The sequence below is a fragment of the Calonectris borealis genome, chromosome 2, assembly GCF_964195595.1.
Source record: "Calonectris borealis chromosome 2, bCalBor7.hap1.2, whole genome shotgun sequence".
Classification (NCBI taxonomy): Eukaryota; Metazoa; Chordata; class Aves; order Procellariiformes; family Procellariidae; genus Calonectris; species Calonectris borealis.
In genome coordinates, this window is record NC_134313.1 from 69,300,785 (window position 1) to 69,327,177 (window position 26,393).

At 41.3% G+C, this 26,393-nt stretch overlaps 3 protein-coding genes across 7 annotated transcripts in view; 2 read left to right on the forward strand and 1 right to left on the reverse strand.

The window, feature by feature from the left end:
- The first annotated feature begins 1,423 nt into the window (after window positions 1–1,423).
- Window positions 1,424–23,744, forward strand: SLC39A6 (solute carrier family 39 member 6). 4 transcript variants are annotated; one of them, XM_075142299.1, is made up of 12 exons: window positions 1,430–1,487; window positions 2,171–2,229; window positions 2,679–3,427; window positions 4,719–4,899; window positions 5,180–5,349; window positions 6,614–6,826; window positions 8,461–8,530; window positions 9,706–10,083; window positions 12,682–12,762; window positions 14,780–14,970; window positions 15,762–15,956; window positions 23,661–23,744. In XM_075142299.1, exons 3-11 carry the CDS (start codon window positions 2,708–2,710, stop codon window positions 15,912–15,914), a joined length of 2,157 nt encoding a protein of 718 aa, XP_074998400.1. In that variant the 5' UTR covers window positions 1,430–1,487; window positions 2,171–2,229; window positions 2,679–2,707; the 3' UTR covers window positions 15,915–15,956; window positions 23,661–23,744. The 4 variants fall into 4 exon arrangements, with proteins under 4 accessions (XP_074998399.1, XP_074998400.1, XP_074998398.1 ...); XM_075142297.1 differs by lacking the exon at window positions 23,661–23,744 and having other exon boundaries at window positions 15,762–15,993; XM_075142298.1 differs by lacking the exons at window positions 2,171–2,229; window positions 23,661–23,744 and having other exon boundaries at window positions 1,424–1,487; window positions 15,762–15,993.
- Window positions 20,571–25,576, forward strand: ABITRAM (actin binding transcription modulator). Of its 2 annotated transcripts, none has more exons than XM_075142301.1 (6): window positions 20,571–20,678; window positions 20,765–20,816; window positions 23,661–23,808; window positions 24,516–24,592; window positions 24,664–24,733; window positions 24,802–25,576. In XM_075142301.1, the coding sequence occupies exons 1-6, from the start codon at window positions 20,624–20,626 to the stop codon at window positions 24,928–24,930; spliced, it is 531 nt and encodes a 176-aa protein (XP_074998402.1). In that variant the 5' UTR covers window positions 20,571–20,623; the 3' UTR covers window positions 24,931–25,576. The 2 variants fall into 2 exon arrangements, with proteins under 2 accessions (XP_074998402.1, XP_074998403.1); XM_075142302.1 differs by having other exon boundaries at window positions 23,661–23,790.
- Window positions 24,743–26,393, reverse strand: part of CTNNAL1 (catenin alpha like 1) — a 49,862-nt gene continuing 48,211 nt past the window's right edge. Inside the window, exon 19 of the mRNA XM_075140832.1 lies at window positions 24,743–26,329. Coding sequence (XP_074996933.1) covers window positions 26,168–26,329 — 162 coding nt within the window. The 3' untranslated portion in view covers window positions 24,743–26,167. The remainder of the gene's footprint in view (window positions 26,330–26,393) is intronic.

Below are 26,393 nucleotides of genomic sequence, written 5' to 3' on the forward strand. Positions count from 1 at the left end.
TAAAGAAGATAGATCTGTCACCTCCTGAGTGGCGAGCATGGTGGTACTGTCAAGAGCAGCAGACAGCAGGAGGAGAAAGATGGCTGAGAATGGTCTGGATGTTAAGTTTAAGTCATTGGCATAACATTCAGGAGCCATCAGTAAAGCCAGATCCTAGGGCAGGATTCAGTGCTGCCTTCACACTCCAACAAGCTGAAAAACCTTGGCAATCGATCACACAGGAGAGGCCAAATTCCAAAGCCAGCTGGGATGGGTAAGAAGAACTGCACCCACTGTACTAGCAACATTAATCGATGTGATGGTAGAAAGTAAAACTCTGGAAGCGGTGGAGGAACAAAGAGGAAATGCAGGAGAGCCTACGCCTGGGACATACGGCGGTCATGGAGTCATGGCCAGTTAAGAAAAGTGGTATAGCAAAGCAGCATTTGAAAAATACAGTATGCCTATTCAGAAGAAAGCAACATGTTTTCAGCAAGTTTCAAGCCTTTCTCTGAGGGGATCTCAGTCCTTTCTTATTGTCTCTTTGTCCACTCGTGCACAGAGTGCAGTTTTCTTCTGCCAGATCATTAATTATAATGACAGGTTCAACCAAACAGTGCTCACTGCAATACCCTAGTGGATGTCATCAAAAAACGACATTGCCTGCCATTTACCCGCACCCCTTGTTTACAACCAGTCAGTTCACTTCCAGCCCCTGCCTGCCCACACACGTACTCTTTTCAAGACTGGCAGTCCTTCTACAAAGCCCTTCCCAAAGGCTCCAAGGGACGCTACCACACCCAGCCCGTTCACCTAAACCATGGCTGCAAGCCCAGAACGACTCGTGTTTCCAAGGAGTATTGCTCTCTCATCTGCAGTCGATTTCAACTCTCTTGGGAGTATTTCACACCTCCCAACGACCCGCCGTCTTCCGAACCACACTAAATCCAAATTTCAGTATTTTTGGAAATAAGGACCACCCTCGGGATTCAGCCGCCTCCTCCCTACCGCTGACCCTCACCCGCTTTGCCCTTCCCCAGCTGGCACGGTTCCTTCTGGGCCCTCCCGAGCTCTCCGGGCAAAGGGCCTCCCGCGCGGCCGGGCCGGGCCGGGCCGGGCCGGGCCGGGTGGCCCCTACGGGCTCCAGGGGGCTCCCCCCTCGGAGCAGCGCCCACCGCCCCCTCCCGCAGCGCACCCGCACCGTGAGGGGCGACGGCGGCGGCAGATGGGGGGGGGCGGCGAGGCCTTCCCTTCCTTCCCCCCCCTTCACAGGCGCCGGGGCCGACGCCAGCCAACGTCGAAGCCGCCCGCGCGCCGCCGCCGCCGCCACGCGCTCCGCCGCCGCCACGTGACACCCGCTCCGCTTCCCCCGTTGGCCGCCGGAGGGACGCGTGACGGCCGCCGCACCCGGAAGAGGAAAGGAAGGGGGCGGGGAGCGGCTGGCGCGCGCGCCTGGGCAGCGGCGGGGGAAGGGTCCGGCGGCGGGGCCCGTCCCGGCGGCGGGCGAGGTAACCTCCTTCTCCCCCCCCCCCTCCACAGCGGCGGGCAGCCGCGGGGCGGGCGTGTGCGTCTCATGGTCGGGCAGGGGCCGGCAGCCGCGTGGCGGGCCGGGCCATTGGAACCACCGCCCGGTGAGGCGGGGCCGGGCCGGGCCGGGCGCTGCATCGCTCCGGGGCTGCGCTCGTCCCCGCCCCCGGCGTGCGCCGGTAGGCGGGGGTAGCGGCCACACGCGGCCTCAGAAAGCAGCGGGGCGGGGGCCGCCCCTCCCGCCCCGTGCTCGCCGGGGGCCGGGCCCGGCCGCAGGCTCGGCGCTGTGCGGAGCGCGGGTCTGTGGGGACGCCGCCTCCCGCCGCTGCGGCTTGCAGCGGGGACCGTGAGCGCTGGCGCTGCCGCGAATCCCGGGGGTGGTGCTGGGTTTTTAAGGCTGACGATGGTCTTACTGGAAACTGTGAAGTTCTCGGCGTGGCGTTGTGCTCTCCCTGGCTCTGGAAAAGGGCTGGGGCAGCCCTCCCACACCGTCCTGCGGCCTCAGCATCCCTCAATGCACAGCCTCGCTGGAGCATTCGTGGGATAAAGCACACAGGCGTTTGGTCCGCAGCAGCGGTCTGCCTGCCTGCTGAAAGGAGCTGTACGATAGCAGTGTTAAAACACAGATGGAACGTCACAGCATAAAAGATACATTTTTTTGCAGAATGCTGAAAACTGACCCTGCTGGCTCGCCCAGAGCTCTGGGAAATCCAGTGATGGAAGGTTGGGAATTTTGATTTCTAAGCAGGAACATATAATTTATACTACTTATTCCTTGCTAAAAGTGAAACTTTAAGGCTTCTATACTAGACACCTAACCTAGAACTCAGTTGCCGCGCCCTTGAGGATGCTCTCCTTGTTTAGCTTGTGTTAGAAAACCAACTCAGGCCAAGCTAAACAAAGGTAAGCTTACACCTGGGGGGTGTTTACAGCCAGTGACCTCGCTGTGGTATGCAGCTTCATCTCCTGTTGCCAGAGACCACGTTAATCTGGGAAAAATGCTGAATGTGTAAGAAATTTAAATGGCTCTTCTCTTACTGCATTGATACTTTGAGCAGGGTTTGTTTTGGTTTGTTGTGGGTTTCTTGTGTTTAAGCAAATTATGAACATCTATTACAGAGGAAGATGCGATCAGTTTTGTGCAAACTGTTAAAATTTTCTTCTTTTTCTAGATTTTTTTCACTGTTAAAAAGAAACTGCAATGGAGAGTACAGTATCAGTCACTTTCCTTGTATCGTTTTCCATACTACTGTGTGAAAGTTATCATCATGGAGTGGAGACGGCTACTGTTGTTCATACATTGGAGAGAACTTTTCCGGAAAAGGCAGCTGGCATTAACATTGACTTGGCAGGATTAATACAGAAGTTTCACCTTCAAGAACTTTTTCATCGTTATGGAGAAAACAACTCTCTGTCGATTGAAGGGTTTAGAAAACTGCTGCAGAACATAGGTATAGATAAAATGAAAAGGATTAAAATAGACCATGATCATGACCACGATCACCACCTTCATCATAATCATGTTTCGTTGAGTAAAAGCTCCGAGAAGACTGTTTGTCCAAACCATGAATCTGATGCTAACAAAGACCACAGGAACAGTCACTCAAAGGAACCTCATAAAGCAGAAAATATAGAACATCAGCAGAACTTTGTACGCAGCAAGAACACTGTTAATGAAATAACGGCATCTATCATCACTGCTCCCACAGGTGGCCACTCTGAATTACAGAATGTGCAACCTGGAGAAGTCAAGCCGGTTGCTCGTTTAGCTCTGACCAGCTCTAATGCTGTTAATGTCACAGGTGGCAGCGATGCAAGCTGGCTTGCTAACAGCAAAGCAAATGAATCTCATACCTCTCTGAAGGAATCGGAAAGAGGAAGTTACCTGTACTCTAAACTGAAAAACCAAAATACCCAAGAGGTAAGACTGATTCTGTTGTATTCTTGGGAATCCAGATCCACCGGGAATGTTGTTATGGCTTATTTGTTAGGTGCTTCTCACTTAAGCTTTGTGGTGTAACAGTACTCGTAGCAAAACACACCCAAACAACTTTCCTTGAAACTTAACATTTTGAAGGAATGTTTTGTTACGAGGAAAATATATATGCAAACTAGTTATTTTTTAACTTTTTAATTTTTCCTAAAAAGAAATATGTACATATATTAAATATAAACATACACTTGGTTTTAGCTATTTATTATTTATATATTATTTTAAAATATTACTAAAAATGAAAAACACTTCAAATTTAAAACTTGCTGTTCTGCCTTAAAGCCAGAATTTGTCTTTCTTGTTTTCCTAATGTGGTGAAAGTAAAAAAATGTAGTTAAAATACTGTCATTCTTATCAAAATGTTAGATAATCCTATGGCAGATAGCGTAGAATTGCAGGGAAGTAACTGGCACCTTCCTCCTTCAACCCCCTCCCTCTCCATCTTTTTTAAGATTGTATCTAGAGACCAACTGTAAAAAAGATTGCTGCTAGATGTTATCTATTACTTTAAAATAGTAAAAAATCAGTGCTGATAAAGTCTATAGTTGTGTTGCAAGCATTTTGCTCACAGACAGTTTTCTTACACAACCAGATCCTTCTCCATTAAAGGCTTTATAAAGCAAGTGTCTCTCTGGGGCCTTAATGTATGCAGCCATGCCAGGTAATTCAGAGTGGGTGTTGTGTAGCGTATGATCGTAGGTGCTGAATTCACCAGTTGTTCCTGCGTTCTGCGCAGTCAGAGCAGAAGTACCACTGTTACTGAAACCCAGCGAGATTGTGGGTCGTACAGTGGGGAACTCTTTACTGGAGGAAGCGTATGCAGAACGCGTTCTGTACAAGACTTTCCATAGTAATCACTTCTATAAAAAGGTATTTGACCTTGTTACTACTTCCTTATATGGCCTCTAAAACTGAGTGAAAAGTGTTAGCCTTTTCTATTTGCGCAGCAAAGCATCTGACCCCCTTGTGCTGAGAATGAGTCATAATTACGCATCATCTACCAGGACTCCCAAACTAGCTTTCTGGGCCAGAAGGGGGATGGAGGTACAGTTCTTACTAAATTGGTTTGTTACCAGTTTTTAATTACCTGATATTTAATTATATAGCTGTTTTCGTGTGGTGCCACTGCGTTTCAATTAAAATGGGATGTGCAGTCCTCTTGAGATATATCATGGTGTTTTGGTTCTGGTTAATATTTAACACATGCGTCTTTCCACAGTGCTCCAGTGCCTCAAAACTGATGCAGTCCCATGGAATAGGCACTCAAGTATTGTTGACTGCTACAGAATTTAGTTACCTCTGTCCAGCTCTTATTAACCAGATCGATGGCAAATACTGCATAGTCCATGCAACTAGTGAAAAAGCTGAAACTCCTCCAAAAAGTTACTCTCTGCAAATAGGTAGGTTGTTTTTTTAACATGGAATAAAAGCATACTGGAAACCCATTTATGTTGCTTATAAATTTGAGAAACATATTTCAAAGTTGAAAGAAGTTTGTAATTTTCTTTTGGCACTTGACCACGTCTAGAGAGAAATCTTTGTTGCGTACCATTTGTTAACATCCGATTAATTGAATGATCAGGAGTGTTTGACAACAGGAGTTTTAAGCAAACAAAATCTCACACAGCTCTTATTTATTCTTGTTACTGTTTTCTTTTTCTCTTTTTTTTTTTTAACCAGCTTGGATTGGTGGCTTTATATCCATCTCCATCATCAGTTTTCTTTCCTTATTGGGTGTTATATTGGTACCGCTGATGAATCGCGTATTTTTCAAATTTCTTCTAAGTTTTCTTGTGGCATTGGCTGTGGGGACTTTGAGTGGAGATGCCTTCTTACATCTCCTTCCACATGTGAGTATTAATTACTGTTTCATTCATTATCTCAAAGCGGAGAATTTGACACCTGTCTGTACTTCTTAGTGATAATTTTAATCCCTATTAATTAATACCTATTTGGTGAGTCATTTCTCAACCTTGTAAGGTAGATTATTTGATGGAACTGTTTGTATTATTCATTTCACAGTCCTTACAGTGTAAGAACTTCACATCGTTATCCCTCAATCTATTTCCCGTTCTTAGTCATATCTGCTGCCAAATCACTCATTGTTCCTTGCATGCAAAAATTTGGCATAAGTGTTTTTATTCACTTACTGTAATGCTGCCTCTTTATTTTCTTTTTGCCGTTTAATGAACTTTATAGATAGCGGAAATCACTCACTGTACACTTTAAATGTGGAATAGATAATCCATTATTTTCTGTTATCAGCCACTTATGTTGATTGCTTATCCATTGTAATTTTTTGATCTGAATCAAGCATTTTTGAAATCCTCGGAAAACATTACTTGATAGCCTTTAGAGTTACATATTGCTGTTAATGTAATATGGACAATGAAATTGGAATACGATTGCTAAATTTCTACCTTTCTTGAAGCTCTTAGACATTCCCCCTGCCCTGCTCTCCCCCTGCCCCCAAAAGGTAACTTGTTCCAGCTTTCAGGTAAGATGGATAAAAAGGACTGCAGATCCTGTGGTGGTTTCTGAGCCCTGCCTGTAATTCATCAGGTTCTTCTTTTTCCTTTCAGTTAACCTTGCATTTGCTGTGTGAGGTTATGTAAATCTCAACATGTGTGAGTGAGGTGTCCTAGAAGTTTTTTGATTATGAACATACTAGTAGCCAGTGAGGAGGGGAAGAATGTCAGTCTTCCTTTAAAGAAGGAAATTACTGCTAGGTTCCTTGCAGAAAAAGGTGTTTGACGTCTATGAGCTGTCTTAGATGGGAAAGTAATTGGCGTGCTGGCTGTGATTACTACTTAAAATGCAGTTTCCTTGACAGTGTCAGGAGTTTTTGTGGGGGCAGTTGTACATCTTGTATTGAGCAGTATGCGTGTAGCCTCAGTGAGAGGGCTGAATACCAGGCCCGCTCTCAGTCCTTGCAAAGTTTCTTCTTATCAGCAGATTTGTTCGCAATTGTTTGAGTTTGTATCCAGAGCATTTACTCCATGACAATTGTCGACTCCAGACTTGAGGAAAAGAATGTGAAAAATACTTTCTATGTTTCTTATGTTATCAGTTCTTTTGGATATAATGACTTTCCCCATTTGGTTCTCCCCTTAGTCTCATGGAAACCATCATCATCATCATGAAAAACCTCTGCTTGAACAAAACAAAGGCTCTATGTTCAAACATCTTGTTTTTCAAAGTACAGAGGAGAGTGCTTACCTGGATTCTACATGGAAGGGACTTACAGCACTTGGAGGCTTGTATTTCATGTTTCTAGTGGAGCATTTGATCACTTTAATAAAGCAGTTTAAAGACAAGAAGAAAAAGGTAGAGAAACTATTATTTTGAAGCTATATTGTATTGCATGATCACTTCTGAATAGACTTATAAAAAACTTTTGAGTATCATATATCTGTCTGGATTTAATAGTGATTGCTGATTTGATCAGTGTTATAATTTCATTTATATTAGTGACATGTATACTTTTAAACTACATGATGACTTTTTTGTGTGGTCCTGTTATGAAAGAGCTCTGAGCTATTTCCTTAACCAGACATACAGTACAGGCTTGACACCACAGTGAATTGTTTAATAAGCAAACATCCAATCGCACCCTTTGTTTTAACAGAGTGATTTAAGAAGTTACTGTTCATTATTGACTTCCTTCTGACATCTCAAGGCGATTATATAACTATCTGGACTGTTTTTATTACTATTATTTTAATTCTCATACTGGATGAAATGAGATGGCCTTGTACAGTTATTGTACTCCTGTTGAGGAGCGCACTTGCACAAAATGGGTAAGGGTGGCAGTAACTGCTTGCATAAATAAGCATCCAACTACACTGTAGAAAGTGACTTCATTAGATAGCCTTCCATTTGGAAACACAGTCTGCAAGCCCCTCGTTTCTTTCCCTTCTCTCCCTCCCAAAATAAGAGCAATACAGCTTTCAGATTACTGTGCTGTTTTTTACGTGGAAAGTAAATAATAACTGAATTTTGGCAGGTCATAAATGTTGGTAACTTGCCAATTATTGGTGAGTTCTTTAAAGACTAGTGTAGCCAAGAATAACCAATCATGTAAAAGTTGACTCAGTAAGAAAGATAGAGTAAAAGCTGGCAATATCTTGGGCTTTGCTTGAAGAAAGTTAGTAAACTGCTAATTACTTAGCTTAAAAATAGCTAACTTCTAGACTACCGCAATGACTGATAATCTCTGTTTAGTTTTATTGTTAAATTGGTTATTAAGGCAGCAGTCTCAGAGCAGGTGCCGTGTAAGCTCTTTGACTTTGGTCAGGGCAGGTTGTGTTGGTGTGGTTTATACGGAAGGTAAACTAACTGTGAGCGACAGGATCGCTTTCCCTATCTCTAAATTTATTTGCCAAGAGAGGACATGAATAGTTCCAAGCAAAGCAAGTATTTTCTGTGTCCTCCTCTCAGCCACTGGGAATAGATTTCCTGTTAGACTAATTACGCCCTTCTACATACCGAGTCACTTGATCATAAATTGTTGTGATACAGACATTAGTGAGCAATGATTAGAGATTTTACTTGGTTTTCCTTTGGTACACTAGGAAAAAACATTACACTGACACTACAATGGAAAAGAATTAGTGGAATAACTTTTGCTCAGTATTTGACGTGTTTCGCTTCTAGATGAACCCCTCCTTGTGCAAAAATATGGGGTATTTATGCATGTGGGTTGGTTTGTTTGGGTGGGTTTTTTTGGGGGGATTTTCTTGTGGGTGTTTTTTTTTTCCTCCTATGAAGCCTGAGGAACCCTTGTCATCTTATTGTACTTAGCCGAATTTCTCATGTTCCTCTTCTGCACTCTTTATGTAGCTTCCATGTTGTCCTCTTTCTGTGCAGGCTGCATAAATGTTGTGAATATAATGTTGCTCATGTATATCCTGAAAAATAAGTAAAATATTCATAACTACAGTATTTTCTTTTGGAATAAGAAAAAAAACGAAGATGATGGAGAAAGTAAGAAGTTTTCAGCGAATGAAGAAAAGTTAGATACAGATGATCGTAAGTCTCAGTAATATTGCACAGTTGTTCTTTTGTGGCAGCACTGTTTAAAAAACACCTGATTGATGGCAGCTCATAGATCTGCTTCTTACTGTAGGTTGGATCACTACCTACTTGAATGCTTTTCAGAACAAAACCTGTCTGTGCATTGATCTGTAGAGGACTAGCTCTAATTGCTGCTTTCTTTTAAAAAGGATTGTTAGGGTGGAAGTAGTGAATTCACAGTTTTGAAACCTTAAGCCTTTTAATTCTGGATTTAACAGCAGAAGTTGAAGTCATTCTGTGAAGCTCTTCTGGCTGTGTCTGTTGCAAATACGGCTGTGCCTACTGGCTTCTACGCTTCTCTTTAGACTGTTAGATGTTATATGCATGATCCATTATTTAGATTTCTGCATATCTTGAGTCTGGATTTTGTTAGTCTGAGTATTTATTTATTTATAAGGTTGATAATCTAAAATCCTAGAGGTTATTTGAAGTATTTGGACTGCAAATGATCATGTGTCCCCAAGATCATGCTGTGAGCCAAAACACACCTCGCTAGATACTTGTTAGCTCTTGTAGCTAGAAGAGGTGTTCAGTTTTTCAGAATAATTTTATAACTAATGACAGAGGTGTCAGTAATGCAGGAAAAAAGAAGTGTATTTGTTCATTTAATTGCAGGGGAAGAATTTAGCAAGTTTTAGGAATTAGTTAAAATAACTAACCTTGGTGTGCTACTAATGTTTATATGAGGACATTTCATGGTCTGTGTTGATGACTTTATTTTTTGAGTATTTATTTTTCAGGTGTTCAAACTTAAGCTTCCAAAATTATCTATAACATAATCCTCTTCTGCATTCTTATTCTTCAGCCTTAAGATGAATAAAGGGCATATGCTTTCCAGACACTTTGTCTTTCTGAAGCAATTGAACTAACAGCCTTCATGCTTTTTTACCTTTTAGGAGGCATTTGTGGCCATAATGTAGGGGCTGCTGCAGTTGTAGGGGACAGAAACTAGAAGTTTTTCTTATTTTAAACTATTGGGAATTATCTCAGAAATAGGGGGTATCAGTCTCAACTTCTAGACTTACTAGTTTCTTCTTTACTGCATCACTTACTCAACTTCTTTATTGTATCTTTGCTTCCTAGGTGATTTTAAAAATGTGTAATATTATACTCTTGGGTTTTTGTAACAGGGCCTGAGGGCTATCTAGGGACAGACTCTCAAGATCCATCGCCCTTCATTTCTCAGCAGCCAACTGTACAAGAAGAAGAAGAAGTGATGATAGCTCATTCTCATCAAGAGGAGGTTGACAATGAATATGTGTCCAGGGGCTGTAGAAACAAATGTCATTCTCACTTACACGATACTCTAGGACAGACGGATCATCTTAGTCATCATCACCATGACTACCATCATATTCTGCATCACCATCATCATCAGAACCATCATCCCCACAGTCACAGTCAGCGCTACTCACGTGAAGAACTGAAGGATGCGGGGATAGCAACTCTGGCATGGATGGTGATTATGGGAGATGGGCTACACAATTTCAGTGATGGCCTAGCAATTGGTAAGTGTTAGCTTGGACACTGCAGCTTTGTTGTATGTGAGGACAGCGAAGTTTTCTTGCTGTCACTTATCTCTTTATTAGGAACAGAACTAATTAGTGGTGGATCTTTGAAGCCTAAACTTTGATAGCAGCTCTGAATGAATAAGAAAAATCTCCACTTTAACAACCTGGAGATCAGTGACAAATGAAGCCAAAATTATGTACTTACAGTTATGTTTCTTTAGGAAATCTATAAACTTTGCTTTATTTCCTACTTTTAGCAAAGTTAAAGCTAACATTTTTTCAAAACTAAAGCTAAGCTTATAAAACAGTATTTAGGACTTAGAGCTGTCTTTGTATTTCAATGCCTGCAAGCGCTCAGCAATTTTTTTTTAAATTTTCTTTTAAGACAAGCTTGTCTTTTTGGTCGCATGTAAAGTAACTGTGTTTTTTCCACTTCAGTCAGGCCACTACTATCATTGGCTTTATTTCTTTTTCTCTTCCATCTTCACTTGTTACGCAGCAAGGTCAGGTTCTATACTTTGCACATATGGCTTTGCCTATACTGGCCCTGGTTACACATGACGTCTAAGTTTCCCCAGAGCACTGGTGAGTAGGGAGATGGGACGCTAGTTGCAATGTGCTTTAGCCTGAAGATACCCAAATGGATTAGGCAATATATATGTGTGATTTTTGTGCTGTGGGAGGTAGGCGTGCATTCATTTTTACTGTAAAATGAACTTGGTCAAAGGCATTGTGTTCTCTAAGGTGCTTTAACACTTTGGCATAGCAGTCCTGTCACATCCAGATTCTTGGATCTTGCCATCCACTAAGGAGTAGAATCGTAGTTCTTCCTAGTGCTTGTACTAACCTGCCAGAGAAGGTCTGTGCTGCTTTTTGTATCCTAGGAATGTGTGAGTAGAGGGCATTAATTAATAGGACATTAGTTAGCTATTACCTGTCAGAAATATGACATGGAGAAGATACCAATAAAATATATAAAAGATACCAATCACTATATGTTGCCTTTATGCAGATTTTTGGATTAAGAGTGTCTATGTCAATTAAGGGAGTGTAGCATAAGTAGATTCCTTTAGATGCTCAGTGTGCTGTACTCAGTCTCAAAACAGGCTCAGTCTCTCTTCTTGGAAAAGTATTTAAAAAAATGTATTTTCTTAAACATCAAAATCTTGTTCTTAAAGTTGACTGTAACAGTCCATTTTTTGTGTGTGGTTTTTTTTTTTTTTTAAATTTAAACCGGTATAAATAGTTATTTTACATGTAAACAGAACATTTATCCTTTAGTTCGTTTTTTGTTCATGTCCCTATTTTTCCTTTACATGTTGTAGTTGTTGAGTCTTTTTTGACAATGCTTCAGTGAAAACATTTCTTTATCACAGAAATAACGGATTGAATATTATGTTTTGGACTTCTGGCTGGGAGGTCAGGTTTGGGAACTCCCTTGTTTTTTCTAGAAGGAGAGCTAGACTACAGGTATTTTAAATTTAAAAGGTTAAAGTAAGTTATAGAAAGTGAAGTCAAATCAGTAATCTTCAGTTCTTATGCTAGTCTTTCATAATCTTGACTTTAGTATTTAAGACTAATCTTTACAGGTATTGGATTCATTTCCAGCTTATATAGCATACTGGGGTCAGTTCAGCGGTATCAGTCTTTCTGTAAATTTTATTGTAGAAACAAGTTCATTCTTGTTTGAGGAGAAAACCCAATAATAACTATTTTCTCACAGCAGTATTTGCAGTTGTTCAGATTCAGTCAATTCAAAGTATAATGTGAAAAGAGACCTTCTGATTTAATCTCATTTTTGACGAAAGTTGAAGCACAGAATATAAATTTCCAAGCAGATCAGTAGTGAAAATGTGGTAGAAGGAGGAGGATTTGCATACAAATGACACGCAGAATCAATTACCTCTTAGCATTAGGGAGATTTGGGAAGGAGCTATGACTTTATAGTTATGAAGGGAAAAGTATGAAGAAGGTTAATAAAGGCTTATTGAACAAGTGAGAGCAATACCTTTTAGAAGTCCTGCTGTCTAGCTTGTTCAGGCTAATGGAAATGTGGGTTTCCTTCAGTTCTGGGTGTGCTCAAAAGTATTATGGAAAAACATCGATTTGATGATGATGTGAAAATGCCGATACTACTTGTATAGTATTTTACCTGTATCTAAATGAAGATGTGAATGCTTCTGTGAAGATAGCTTTAGCCGGAGTAACCCTTTGCTTAAGTTCATTCATTTCATGTAATTTGTTACTCATAACTTCCATCAGTTGCTTTTTTCCTCAAATCTGTTGTGCTAATTATATAGGAATAAGATTGAAAAGTGCTTATTTTTCTATTGAAGCGTGGAACAGTTGCATCTGACTAATTTGTACAAAACGATCTTCTGTGATTTGAACTTTTCTGTCTTGAAACTTACAAATCATAAACAACAACTGTTCAGTTAAAGTTTAAATACTTCTACAAGCATAAGAAAAATTTCAGCGAAACTAGTATGTCCTAATCTGATACAAGCATATGCAACAATGCTTCTGCACTTGATGTGTGAATATGCAGTAATGTTTGGTTTTGTTTTTTTTTTCTTTCCCCCCGTCTTTTCGTAGGAGCAGCCTTTACCGAAGGGTTATCTAGTGGTTTAAGCACTTCTGTGGCTGTATTTTGCCATGAATTACCTCATGAGCTAGGTAAGACCCCAATATTTTCATATGCTGCAGGTGTAGGTACTTACAGGTACACTTTGGAGAATTGTAAGTGATTTTATTCTGTGGCACAGTAAAATTTTATAAGAAAACTTCATCTGTGTCAGACTGTCTACTCAAAAATACTTTTAACTTATTTAAAGACTGTTTTATTTATTAATTGAATTAATCTTCCTTTTAAAAATGTAAATGTTTCAGCTACTTTGTTTAAAACTCAGTGTCTCTTGCAGTTACTTACAACTTGTTCTGTATAGTTCAGTTGTAGCTTTTATTCTCCTTAGCGACATAAATTGTGAATTACAGGGGAATGCATGTCAGAATTTGTTTTTCTCACATCTATGTTTAATTTTATTCTTGTTTCTGCTGTTAAAAGGAAGATCACAATTAGTTGAACTCCTTTCTGCATAACATTTGCTGCTTTTTCATTAAGTCTTGCAAAGAACTGCCGTAGCTCCAAATTAAACTTGGAACGACTTAGAAATCTTTCCTAGAAATAGTTTGTCTTTCAAGCTCAAGTGATTTAAATTCATGACCATCATTTGTCATGGGAATGCACATGTCTTATGTTGTAGGTTTAGTATTTGGCCCTTTTGCCAAGGGCAACTCGTGAGAACAGGATGTAGCTGCTTAGTTTAACTCGGAACGAAGCTGATCTTTCCAATTGTCGAAATCCATTTTGAATGTGCAACTGGTATTTCTTTCTTAGCTGTCATGGCCCCAGTCATACCTGGTGTATAGAATGAGGAAAGAACAGTTTGCTTGCACTTTTTAAAGGTTTAATTCCCTAGAAAGTAGAATGTTCAATTTCATTTAATGGAGCTCGTAAACCAGTATGTGTATACATTGAACTATTTATTAAACAGTTTGATATATTTGTCTGTACAATAATGTTGTACAGAAATACATTACTCTGGAGAAAACGTACCTGGTTTTATGACATGGGAGGAATTGAGTCTTGTTTGTCTTAATATCAATTCCACGGAATCGTGGAACTTGTATTAATTACATGTAGTAAATGTTGTTAGTACAAATATACAAAATAAATTTGTTACGAATCTGGTAATTTTAGATTCAAATGTTCTGTTGGTTTTGGAAGCAAGAAAAATCTTTTAAAATTTAAATTATGCTTCTTTAATCAGCACAGAAAACTTGATGGAAATACCTTCTTTAACAGAGGACATGAAGTGGCATAGGAATACTGAAACAAATGGGACTAGCTGAAGTTAGCTGGGGATAAAATTGGATCATTCTGTTGTTAATGCTAAACAATGTTTGTAACATACCAGTTCATCTTAATTGCAGTGTCTTGTGGGAAAAGCTGTTGTAACAAATTACTCAAATCAGCATTGAAGATTGAGTTTGTTTACTGTAACTGGAGATAACTTACGTATTTATATAGAATCCACTTTACTTCCAAATAATAAGCTTATATTATTTTACTCTGGTTTAGATCTAATTTATCTAAACAAAAAAAAATTCTATTCTGAATTATGAAAAACCTGTTTCTGGCTGGTAATCTATCATTCCTTCAAGTAAAAATAAGACGTTAAGGATCATTTACGGAAATGAATAAAGAAATTATTTCTAAATTTATGAAACAGCTAGACTTAAAGTACAAAGACCAGTTACATGATAATAAATGGAATCATCACCATTGCTTTATGCAATAAAGTGGGAATATTTTTTTTAGAAACTTCTTTAGAACGCTTACGCGTATCAGGTACTGCAGTATTTTACAGTGTTGGTTTAAATGCAAAGTACACTAAAAGCTGCTTCTTCCAAAAATTAGGTTAGAAACTTACAATGCTTGCTGTTGTGTTGTTCTTCATGTGCGCTTTTTAATTTTCTGTCCCCCAGTGATTTCTGATTTTATGAAGAAAAAAAGTAAGGCAGACGGCAGCATAAAAATAGCTTAGTAATCTTGTAAGTAAGAGGAGAACTCATGAATACTGCAATAGTTACCTGAGGATGAAAACTTTGGTTTGTTTTCTCCCTGTTGTAGGAGATTTCGCTGTGCTTCTAAAAGCCGGTATGACCGTCAAGCAAGCTGTGCTTTATAATGCTCTCTCAGCTATGCTGGCCTATCTTGGAATGGCAACTGGGATTCTTATCGGTCATTATGCAGACAATGTTTCAATGTGGATATTTGCACTTACTGCTGGCTTGTTCATGTATGTGGCTCTTGTGGATATGGTAAGCGGCTAGACCTACTTGAATTTTATATAACATAGTTTAAGAATTAATGCTAATTATATTTTGATCTCAAAATAAATTCTCCCATCTTTTCTCCCTCAACTTTTTCTGCGCTTGAAGGTGCTGAGGAGTACGCCGTGTACGTGCTCAGTTAAATGTTCAGGTGGAAGATTGCTTTTATTTAGATTACTGTAGGAACAGAGCTTGTTTCTTCCTTACTTGTTAAACAGAGGCAGTTAACAGCAGAAGTAGAGTAAAAAATTTGCTTCTGACAGTGGCTAGTATAGCAGATAGCCAGTAAGACTGCACACTATCGGCACCAGCAAATGTGCTTCAGCTTTTGCATTAAATCATTACTGCTTCTTGGGATGAAGACAGAATTTGTATTAAAACCTATACCGTTTAGAAGTATGTTTGTGCAGAAGTACAAAGTATTTGGTGGATGTTTGTGAAAGCTTAAGAATAAAATTCTTGGTGTGGCTTGATTAAATCAGTTGGTAAATAATCACATCCTGAGTAAATGGCTGGCTTACGACATCAGCATAATTATCATGAAAACAGTAATTAGAACATTACAGATTCTCTCTCTCTCTAAATAGGAAAGTAGACTCTGGTAATGTTGTTCATGTTGAGTGACACCTTATTCAAGGGGAAGTATTAATGCAGTCAAATTTCCTAGTCAGGAAAGACTAGAGGAGTAAGACTCCATTACCTCATGCCTCACAGTTGAAGAACTGGGTTTGAAGTAACTGTTTATTTTGAAGGCATTTAACACTTTCTTGTTTGTTTAGGTGCCTGAAATGCTCCACAATGATGCCAGTGATCATGGATGTAGCCGCTGGGGATACTTCCTGTTACAGAACGCTGGGATTCTGTTGGGTTTTGGGATAATGCTGCTTATCTCCGTATTTGAACATAAGATTGTATTCAGCATAAACCTGTAATCCTGGTTGCCAGGAAGAGAGATTGGTGTTAAGTTATAAGTGGTAGGTTTTTTCTATTAAATTCTCTAATGGAGAGGTACGTTTGGTATAGACTAGATACTTGTATTGGTGTGCTTTGCTGTTGCGTCCCTCCCTCCCTTCTCTCCCTGATAGAAATGAACACTAAGTTTTTTTTCACTTAGGATTTAGCATTGCATATGGTACTGTGGGAAGTTGTACTTAGTAAAACATGGTGAAAGTGCCAAAGCTATTAAAGGAGTATTGTCTGGGGGGTTAGGTTGTGGGGGTTTTTTTAGTAAATTTATTTACTGTATGTAATTATATGTAACTTTTTTTTTTACTTCAGTGGTTTTGTTGGTTTAAAGAAATAAAAGAACAGTGACTTTTATTTTAGCACAATCAAAATCAGTGGATATAAAGCACAGTGAGCAGTGTAAAACAAGAAAAAGACATGTAATGTTTATATTGGTAGAAACTCATCTCTTCTGCATCCACCTAGTTTACACGGAGTGGCAGATGAGTCCACTCCATCCTTTTTGCGGTGGTGGTTCTCTCAATAGCTTGTGGATTCTTTGTATCTTACTCCAGTTGGTTTCTACTCCAAACAAATTCTTGTGAAATCCCATTTTAAGTGTTTGCACCAAATGTTTTACCTGTTTCATCCCTTCTGATGTGAGTTGTTCTTCACCGATTTCTCAAATCAGCAACAAAAGTACTACTATTAGATTGTAAAAGCATAGCTCTAGCTCTAATATACGTGAATTCCGTCAAAAAGACTTTTAAAGTAGTGCTATATCCCGCTTATGCTGCCTGAAATGGCAAAGCTGTATTAAAGTCTGTTTGATATCAAGGGGAGGAATGCTACAGGGCCGAGACAAACAGTCATTTACCGCAACAGCTTCCTTAAGTAAAGTGTTGATTTACTTTGGGAAACGAGCAGAGTGGGAGAGCTCACTCCTCCTAGTTCAGTGTGACTGCACAAGAACCTGTGCTTGCAGAATAGTTACATTCTTTGCAACAACTAAAGCAGAGACATCTAAAATAGCATATATAGGGAAGCAGCATGTTAAGGATAATTATAAGTGTGTACGTAAGTATGTAGTTTGAGCTTACAGTCTTAATATTTTAACCACCCTGAAAGTAACTGAAGGAAGGAGAAGGATGAAAAAGACAATGGCAAAATAAGTAAATTCTGCATTTGTGGGGAAGGTGAACATTAGACAGCTTTTATATAATGAATAAGTAACGGAATTATGCTATCTTAACTAGCTAGCTTTAAAAACCCCAGAAATATAACAATTAGAACTTATTTCTGATTCAGCTTTACCACTCCTTCAAATCATCAGCTGAATAAAAAGCTTGAACAAAGAAGAAGTGTTTGATAATACCATGTCTGAGAGGTTAAAACGGTCTGGCATATGTTGGTCTGTCATACAATGAAAGCCAAAACTACTCTATCACCTCAGAAATAGATGTTTGGAATGAACTGAGAGGTTTGGGGGCTTTTTTTGCTCTTTAAGAAATGGGGATTGCAGGAGTTTCTCAGCCAGTGGAATATTGGCTTTTCCTCCTCCTTCAGTCTTTCTTCAAGTTAACAAGTTTGAGATTTAATCTTCTGCCACAGCGATGAAATCCTGTTCCTTACCTCCTTTGAAGTCAGAGAAAGGCGTACTTCCTTCAGCTCTGCTAATGCACCCTGAGGGGAGCACTAAGCTGTGGTGGGGTCTTACCAGCTCCCCCAGATCTGCACGTGTATGAACCTGTGTATCTCTTTGCTTGGTGAGCAGTTGTTTGGAGAGAAGAACAGACTTCTCTTGTGGAAGCACTCATTTTCCTCCCCCCCAACTTAGCTTTCCATCACTAGAAGCTACTCTGGTGCTGGGCTTTCATCTCTAACAAGAACACTGACAAAATATAGGTACATCCCCCTCCCTTCATCAAGCACTTTACATTTTGTCTGTCTTATTCTATGCCATTGCATTTTGATTAAGCCTCTGGACTTTTGTTAGAAGCACACCTCTGAACAGAGGAGTCATGCCATGGTACAATAGCCGTCTGCTACTTTTTTATAGCATCTCCTTGATCACCCATCCTGTGCTCTTCTTACTCTTCTCTTACAGCAGTTACATTGTAGTGTTCCCAAGCTTGAATTAGTAGTATCTATGAGTATGATGAAAAATTGATATATATACTCTTTGCTTCTCTATCTTCCATGCTCTTAAACTGTTAGCTTATTTGAACTCTCTGAAGAGAAGGTAACTTCTGTTTTTTCAGTCTAAACTCTTATGGTACTTCTGCCCTTACCTGTGCTGTGTTCATTTCTTGACTTTGTTGTAGCTAACAAGTTGTCTGCCTAAAACCCACCTGATCTTCATCTTTCCTTTGCTGCCTCTAATGCTTGAATACCATAATTTTTGGCTCATCAAAAGCTGTTTTGGTTTTGGCATGTACACATCACTGCTTTCTTCTTTAGAAAAACAAGCAAGTTCAAAACAACCATGCTGACCACCACGCTGACACACATACACACACTACACCTGTCAAAATGGAATTTTTCATGCCCTGACTACTGCATTTTCCTATCCCAATCTCCAGTCTTGGCAGTCCCACCTCATTCCAGATCTCTCAAAATGTGGCTGCTTTTCCTCTGGAGGTCTCTTCCTGATGTCTCTTGCACTTGAATGTGTCACCCTTTGGAGTGGTCTGATTTGACCTTGAACTGTCTAAATGAGTCTTGCCTTTGCTAGGGTAATGGTGCTGGTCGCCAGTGGAGCCCACCTGCCTCAGTTCGTGCTCCTGTACTGCTCCTCACGAGCAAAATGCATTCCTGGGCAAAATGAATCAGTAAGACTTCTCCCCTCCAGACCTCTCATCACAGCTCTGTTCTGCTGAAATGCAGTGTCTGAGATGTGACCTCACTGCATCCTAGTGGGTTTTGTAGGGTGTGGACGCTGTGTTTACCAGTGGTCTGGTATGCCACCATAAATTCAGCGTGCTTTAGCCCACGGGTCTTTCGCCTTCTGTCCCGCAGCCTCAGCTGATACGGAAATCGGGCGTGCTCCACCTCTTTGGTCATGAGGGATTGCAGACTTGGATGGGCTCAGTTCACTTTGAGTTTTTTCCTAGTGGTTTCTGTTAGCCTACAGCTGTCATAGCTGCCAGTTCTCTTGTCCATGTGCTGGATATGACATCGGAAGCAGGGATGTAGCCTAGTGTTGCCCAAGAGATTTTAAGATCAATGACTAAATGATGGAGATAAATCTACAAATTTCAGTCAGTGTTTCCAGTGGGTTCTTGGCTGGCTTTCGATGTCATCAACTGACATTAAAATAACTGCATATCAAAATACATTGCTGATGTAACAACATGAAAAATAAATCGCCTTTAGAGCATGTGGGCAGAAATGACACAAGCATATCCCACCCATTCAGTGCTCTTTAATCTTTGATGGAGAGATGTCCATGATGGACAGCTGTCCAAACTAGTCATTGAGAACACCATAGGCTGAAACCTGCTGTAGGTTTGTACCAGCAAAATGACAAAAGTTTGGGTTTTTTTTTCTTTGTCAGCCTTACAAAGGAATCTGTTGCAATGTACTCGTGTTGAGAATGCTCGTGGTTTGGCAAACTGATGGGGCAGAGCCTCTAAGCGGCCCTTTATTTTTATCCATATATTTTTCTGCAGCAGTTTAACACGCCTGACTATTCCGGCTGATAAATGGAAGTGTCTCTGGTTTGTGTATCCGTCTATACCTTAATTATGGTACAGACCTTAATTTTATATGCCGTTACAGCTGTCTTATTTAGTGCCTGTGCTAGATGCGGATAGACAGAATAGGCAGACAATGCTGGAATCAAAGGGGTTTTTTTTGTAACATGTTCTTCTAATGGTTTTAGCCTGTATTTGTACAGAAAAGGTGTCGTGTGTAGTTAGTATGCGCAGCGAGAGTCAAATCAGAGGTGTGGAAGTCCTCGCCTGCCCGGCCTGTGGGGTTCAGGTGCCGGTACAGTTTCTCTGCTCCATTGTGGCCAGGCCACGCAGGGTGGTGCCAAACGAGTTGTGGGAACGCAGCTCAGTTATGTTTATATGAAATACATTCGAGGCTAAAATGGAATTCACAGCGGCTCTCCTGCTGCCCGAATTGCGGGACCAGCATGGTTAAAATCTCTGTGGAAAAACTGCGTCATTCTGTTTGCCACAAGCAAGAAACAGAGAGATGAACACAGGAAGAGAAACACATGAAATGTGTTTTTATTTAAAATTCTTTTTTGGTGCATATATGATCACTATAGCTATTATTGTATTTCTGTGTGCTAGAGAAAATAAACCACTGAACCAAATGCTGGTTTTTTGAGCGTTTTCCTCACTGATGTAGTTATGGCCGGTTACATCTTTCATTGACCTTCTCAGAAGAAAAAATAATTAAATATGTAAAATTACATTTCCCTACAGTCAGTGAAACCGACTGCCTTGTACTAGAATTGCTCCCCCACGTACTCGGGTGGCGGGTGAGAACGGATTTTGCCCTGGAACAGCTCTCGCCCTCCGGGCGCCTCCTCCCTCCCGCCGCAGCGGCAGCGGCGCCGCGGCCCGGCCCGGCCCGGGCCGGGAGGTCGGAGCCGCCTCTGCCGGAACCGCCGCCCCGCGGCCGCGGGAGCCGCCCGCCCGTCATCGCGGCGCGCCGGCGGGGTGAGGCGGGGCGGGCGGCAATGGCGGCGGCGCGGGGCGGCGCGGAGCGGTACTTCACGCGCTGGTACAAGCCAGGTACCGCCGGGCGGCGGGGCCGGGGCCGTGGCCGGGGCCGGGGCGGCAGCGGCGGGGCGGTCACTGGTGTTTGTGCCCTGTTGCAGACGTGAAGGGGCGGCCGTGCGAGGACTTCTGCGTGCTGCAGCACTCCAACAGGCGAGTGGCGCTGCCGCGGTTTGGGGGTGCTGGGGGCCGCACCGAGCAGAAGTGGCTGCGGGCAGCCCCCAGTCGCCGGGCTCTGGCTCTCGGGAAGCCCCGGGCTTCCCGCGGAGGAGGAAGCGCCGCTGCTTTCCGGCAGGAGGCGGGAGCCCCCCCGCCTCCCTCTTCCACCCCTGCAGGGGCGCGCCGGGGGGCTGAGACCCAGCAGCCCTCCGTCCGCCCGCCCGCCCCCCCTTTTCCTTGCGCTTGGAGGGGCGCGGCGATTGCTCCGGGCTGCCTGGAGGGGCGGTGGGGGCACTACACCAACAGGCACCGCTCCTGCGGGAACGCCTTGAGTGGGACAGGTGCAAAATAGCGGGAGAGCCTGGATTTTTCTGGAAGGTGGGAGGATGGGAGAGTAACAAATCTTAGCCTTCCTGTACCCTTCTTTAATTACTACTCTAATAAGAACAGGGGAGCTTGAACTCTTCCCCCGCGGTGTTGCTCAGCAGATTTTTAAAAAGGCCCCTTCAGTGTCTGTAGTGCTGCCCCCGCGTCCCTGCATCCTCTCCCGCTGAAAGGGCCCTTTACATCATCGTCAACAGCAGAAAAGCAACATTTCAAAAGGCTTTTCTGTAACGGCATTTAGAAGTAGTCTGACTTGGTTTCTAGGAAATTAATTGGCTCAATTTGAACAAACATTTAGCTTTTTCTGTATACAACTTAATTGCCTTTAATGGTATGTTTGTGTACTACAGACAGTGAATGCAAGATAGGAAATGAAATGTCATACGTCATTGTTTCTGCTTTGAAGTAGCTGGATACCCAGTCGTCTGGAGTAAATCAACCCTGTACCTGGTTTGGACTCTAATACACTCGGTACCTTCCCCAGCTCCTGCCCCCCTGCTAAAGCCTGTTCTGACTGCAGGGTGCCTCGGTGGCATCGTCAGCGTCTCTGGGGTGTTTAGTTCCTGAGGGAAGAACAGAACTTAACTCCTGTCCACACAAAAATTGGCAGTGCCTGTTGCTCCTGTGTTGAGGGAAGATGAGGAGGCGTTTGTTGCTCCTGTTAGGAACTCAGAGTAACGGGAAGGGCGTGCTTGGCTCAGGGCAGAACCATCGCCTCGCTGCAGCCTTCGGAGCTGGGGCTTCTCTCTGGCTGTTTCACGCAGTTCACTTTCTTGTTCTTTGGAAACAGAAACCCGAGTACTTGGGAATAACAGGTATGACAGCAGCAGCAAGAAAGGACACCCTCGCATTTGCACTAAATACTAAATATGTAGTTATTAGTCTCAGTTGTCTAATATAAACAACAGTTTAAATCCTGTTGATATGGGGGAAAGGAAATAAAAATATAAATGACTTTCTGGACTTGTTCAAATGTCTAGAAAGATTATTTTGCTATTTTGAATTCTGAAATATCAGGGCCCTTGGCTTCTACAGCAGCTTAGCCAAATGCTCTATAAAGTATTTTACCATTATTACGTATGGGGCTCAGTTTGCTCTTTCTAAGCAGTGTAAAATTTTCTGTTGATTTTTGTTTTGCCAGGTCTCGGCTCTAATAGATAGCAGCTCAAATAGATGATTTGTCATCTTCCCCTTAGAAAGAGGTTGGGGTCAAGAGAGGTAGCTTTTCTGGTCCCTTTGAGCTGCTGGGGCACGCTGAAAGCATTCGCCAGGATCCAGCTCCCTCCTGCGGGGAGCTGCGCAACAAGAACTCGCAAAGGAGCGCAGGGAGCTGGATGCAGCATCCGCAGGGACACATCTGGTTCTGTGCCGTGGTTTTCTCTACAGTTACTGTTGTGTTAATTCTGGTCCTCGCTCTAGGTCTTAAACTCTTCCTAAACTGAATAGCTTCAGCTCTGTTCATTTATTGGCAAGTTCTGGGCTCTCCACGTTTGTGCATTAAGCATGGTTCTAGCCCAGGGATGAAGGTGGGCGTAGTCTCTACAGCTGGGCTTGTCTCAAACTCTCCAGTTTCATGACAAGAAATAACCCTCCTTTAGAAAAAGATAAAATGCAAACAGCAGGTTAACTAAAGCCCAGATCGCCGAAGGATTCATCTGCTGTAACTATTCACCACTAACGGCCTTTAGCTGTTCTGAGCAGCATTGCCTTGTGTTACATTTTCTGACAAAAGCATACTTAAGACTTGATCGTCTTAAGTGAGGATCTACTTCAGCTATCAGCAGACAAGCGAACCGAGTATGCTCCCATGGGGTACAACAACGGGTAGAACAGCTCTAGCTTATTTAAAAGCTCTGGTTGTTTAACTAAGAAGCATACCGCTTTTGATGATCCAGTCTAGTATCTCAAAATAAAGCGCCTTCTGTGCGGGTTAGGTCAGAATGCAATTTTCATTTGGTTTGGTACAGCAGATGTCAAGTGAGATGCCCTGAGTCCGATTTGATCCTGTATCTGACATTTTTGGAAGTAAGTGGGAAACTAAAATTTGTCTCTGATCTACAGCCAACAATTATCCTCCGTTCTCCTCCATTAGCTCAGGTAAACTGTGTTCTAGGTTACCCTGCTCAGCCCCCATGCTGCCACCCAGACCTTCCCTCCTTTCTTCCTCCCTGAGCCTGGTAGGTGCCCGTCCTGTGACTCCCGTGGAATGATCAGCTTCACTTCCCTGCTAAGCTGTAGAGGGAAGAATACTGTGCTTTAGAGAGTGAAAGTAAACAACAGCTTTCACAAGACTGAAAGTCCTGCTAGCGTTTCAGACTAGGAGCCCAAATGAAGTAGTCCGTATCAGTTTTAAATCCTACCAGTATAGGCAGAGAAGGTTGTGGACCTTGCTTAGAGCACACAAGAGCATGGCTTCTCACAACTACAGCGTAATAATTACATTTCTTTTTGCAGAATCTGTGTCATCACCTTGGCAGAAGCCCATCCCCTTCTTCAAAGTGGAAAAACAATTAAAAGCATTAATTACCAAATCAGTGCCAACTGTAGCAGGCTCCAGAATAAGGTCTCTGGGAAGTCAAAAAGGGTACGGCTTTTTGATTTGGTTAGTTTTCATTTTAATCTCTCACACTGCCTGAGACTTTCTGTCCTTTCTAGGATAGAAACTTACCAAGTTACCTTTGCATTTTATTTTAAAACAGCCCCTCCACAGCTGAAGAATTTAGACTTTCTCGAGAGGTGCCTGTCTAACTGTCGCAGCCAGGGTCTTACAGTGCTCCTACAGCACCGGTGGCTTCCAGTGTTGCTCAAACCAAATGCTTTCAGTCATTTTTTTCATAGTGTACAGAGAGACTTAAACAACCTTGAAAAGATAAAAATTTTTTTCCACCAAAATGCAGAGATTTGGAGACTACTGTTTTTCTCAAACAGATCTAGATAGCAGTGGGCTAGTTCAGTGTGTTTCATGGTGGGTTTTCAAATATGTGTAGTTTAACCTGGTTATACTGAAATCAGTGGTACTGTTTTTCTCCTCTCTTCCCTAATTTTAATCTGATCATACTACAAGTCTGTTATTCCGAAAGAAACTTAATTATGACTAAATCTATAAGCTCTTAACAAGCTTCTATTCAATTTGTGCACAGAACTAAGTTGGCATCTTCCCCTCTGTAGGGAGGCACAGCTATGTGACTTGCAATGACCTGTAACTATCACACTTCCTTGCTTTGTTCTGAGCAGCTTACAAGCTGATGGTAATACTTGAAAAAGCCCTGTGTAATTAAAAATACACGTTTGTTTACTTTTCAAATGCAGGGAGCTCAGTTTTTAACAGAACTTGCCCCTCTGTGCAGGATATCTTCATCAGATGGAGAGGAATACACCATTTATAGGTAAGGTTTTTCCCTTTTTCTTCTTACCTTGACATACTGTGCACTTCTACTGAATCGAAACACTTTTGCAGTTGTATACGAGGGCGACTGATAGAAGTGAATGAAAACATTCTTAGCAATCCTGCTATTCTGCAAGAAAAGGTAAGACACTTTCTTGATTTTTATTTTCTAACTTTTATTTCACTGCTAACTTCAGTCTTGCTTTTTAGCCATCAACAGAGGGATACATCGCAGTGGTTCTACCCAAATTTGAAGAAAGCAAGAGTGTAACTCAAGGACTTCTGACGCAGAAGGAGTATGAGGAAGTTTTGTTGAAACGTCTTAATTCTTCTTCATGAAATTAATTATACAGTTATCATCTGTATTTGATACTAAATAAGCTACTTCTATTGTACACTGTAACTTTCATGGTATAGAAAGGCCTAGCGCCTGTTTTTAAAAGTGGAACTTAAATGCTTGATTCATACAAGAATAAACCAGTTCAAATAGTTTGTATATTAAAATTTGCTTTCTCTTTTTCTCTGAATTCTAGACTACAAGTTTTTAAATAAGTACAGAATGATATGTTGGAGAGTATTTATGTTCCACAGGCAGCTTTGCTTCTGCTCAGTGCAAGCATAATACATACAGAAAAATCATACGATTTAGCCATCACTTAATTTAGCTAAACTAATACAATATGGAGTTTGACAAAGATGAATTGAAAATAAAAATGCAACAGAAGCCTATGTGCAAAGAGCAGATAAACTTGAAAATATGTATTTCACACCAGGTTGTATTTTCATGGCATCCAGAAGCCAAATAATGCCCTTTGTACAGAAGTTTGTCATAATCAATATCTATTGTCTTAAATTTTAAATGGTATAATGTAAAGTCTACATAATACTTCAGTGGTTCTACATGCAATTCAAATTCTGCTCAGTAAGTTTTAATAAAAAAGGAAGCAACAACTGCCATCTACCAATAAAGATGGTGAAAGAAAAAGGGTTTGAGTCAAGAGTATTAATCACTTAGAAATACACTTTTGGAAATATGAATCATGTCAACAAGATTAAAATTCAGTGGTGCAGCTATTGAAAGAGGTTTTTTTTTCCTGGAACTACTTCATTGCAGGTATAACTCATAACTAAGATAACATTTCAGTGCTTTAGGCCACAGCCTTTCAGACTATATTCCTGATTCTGCTTTATCAGTTACATAGACTGAAATAGGGCAGAGATGAGTTTACAGACTTCAGCAGTAGTGTTACATATAGCATATGCAGCACAAGGTTCTTATAAAATGTCTATTAGCAGCATCTTTGGGTTGAAAAATCCATTAAGACATTCATAAGCATTAATTACAAAACCGGTATCAATAGTAAGCATAAGAAAGGCATTCACATTATAAAAATACATAACAATTAGACTAGTTGGTGTTGTAATTGCAAAGTAATGGGACATCTATTAGATGTGACAAAGGTCAACAGTTTTAATTCAAATTCACCTGGTTTGACTTTCCACAAATGAAAGCAATACTGAAAATTCAGCAAGTGTTATTTTCAAATGGGAGTTCCTGCATTTCTAAGTGCTGTAATTACTTGCTCTCTAAAAATGTCATATTTGTTACATGATTTTCTAAAGATTTGATGCCAAATGTCTCAACTCTTCTTTCTGGAGTACGTGCACTTGTGCCAGTTTGTATTCTGTCTTCTCTCCACGGTGGAGCAGGTTTAAGACAGCCATTTCCTGCTTTATTCTGCATATTAAAAAAAAAGGTTTCTTAACAAACAAACAAAAAACCCAACAAAACAAAAAACCCC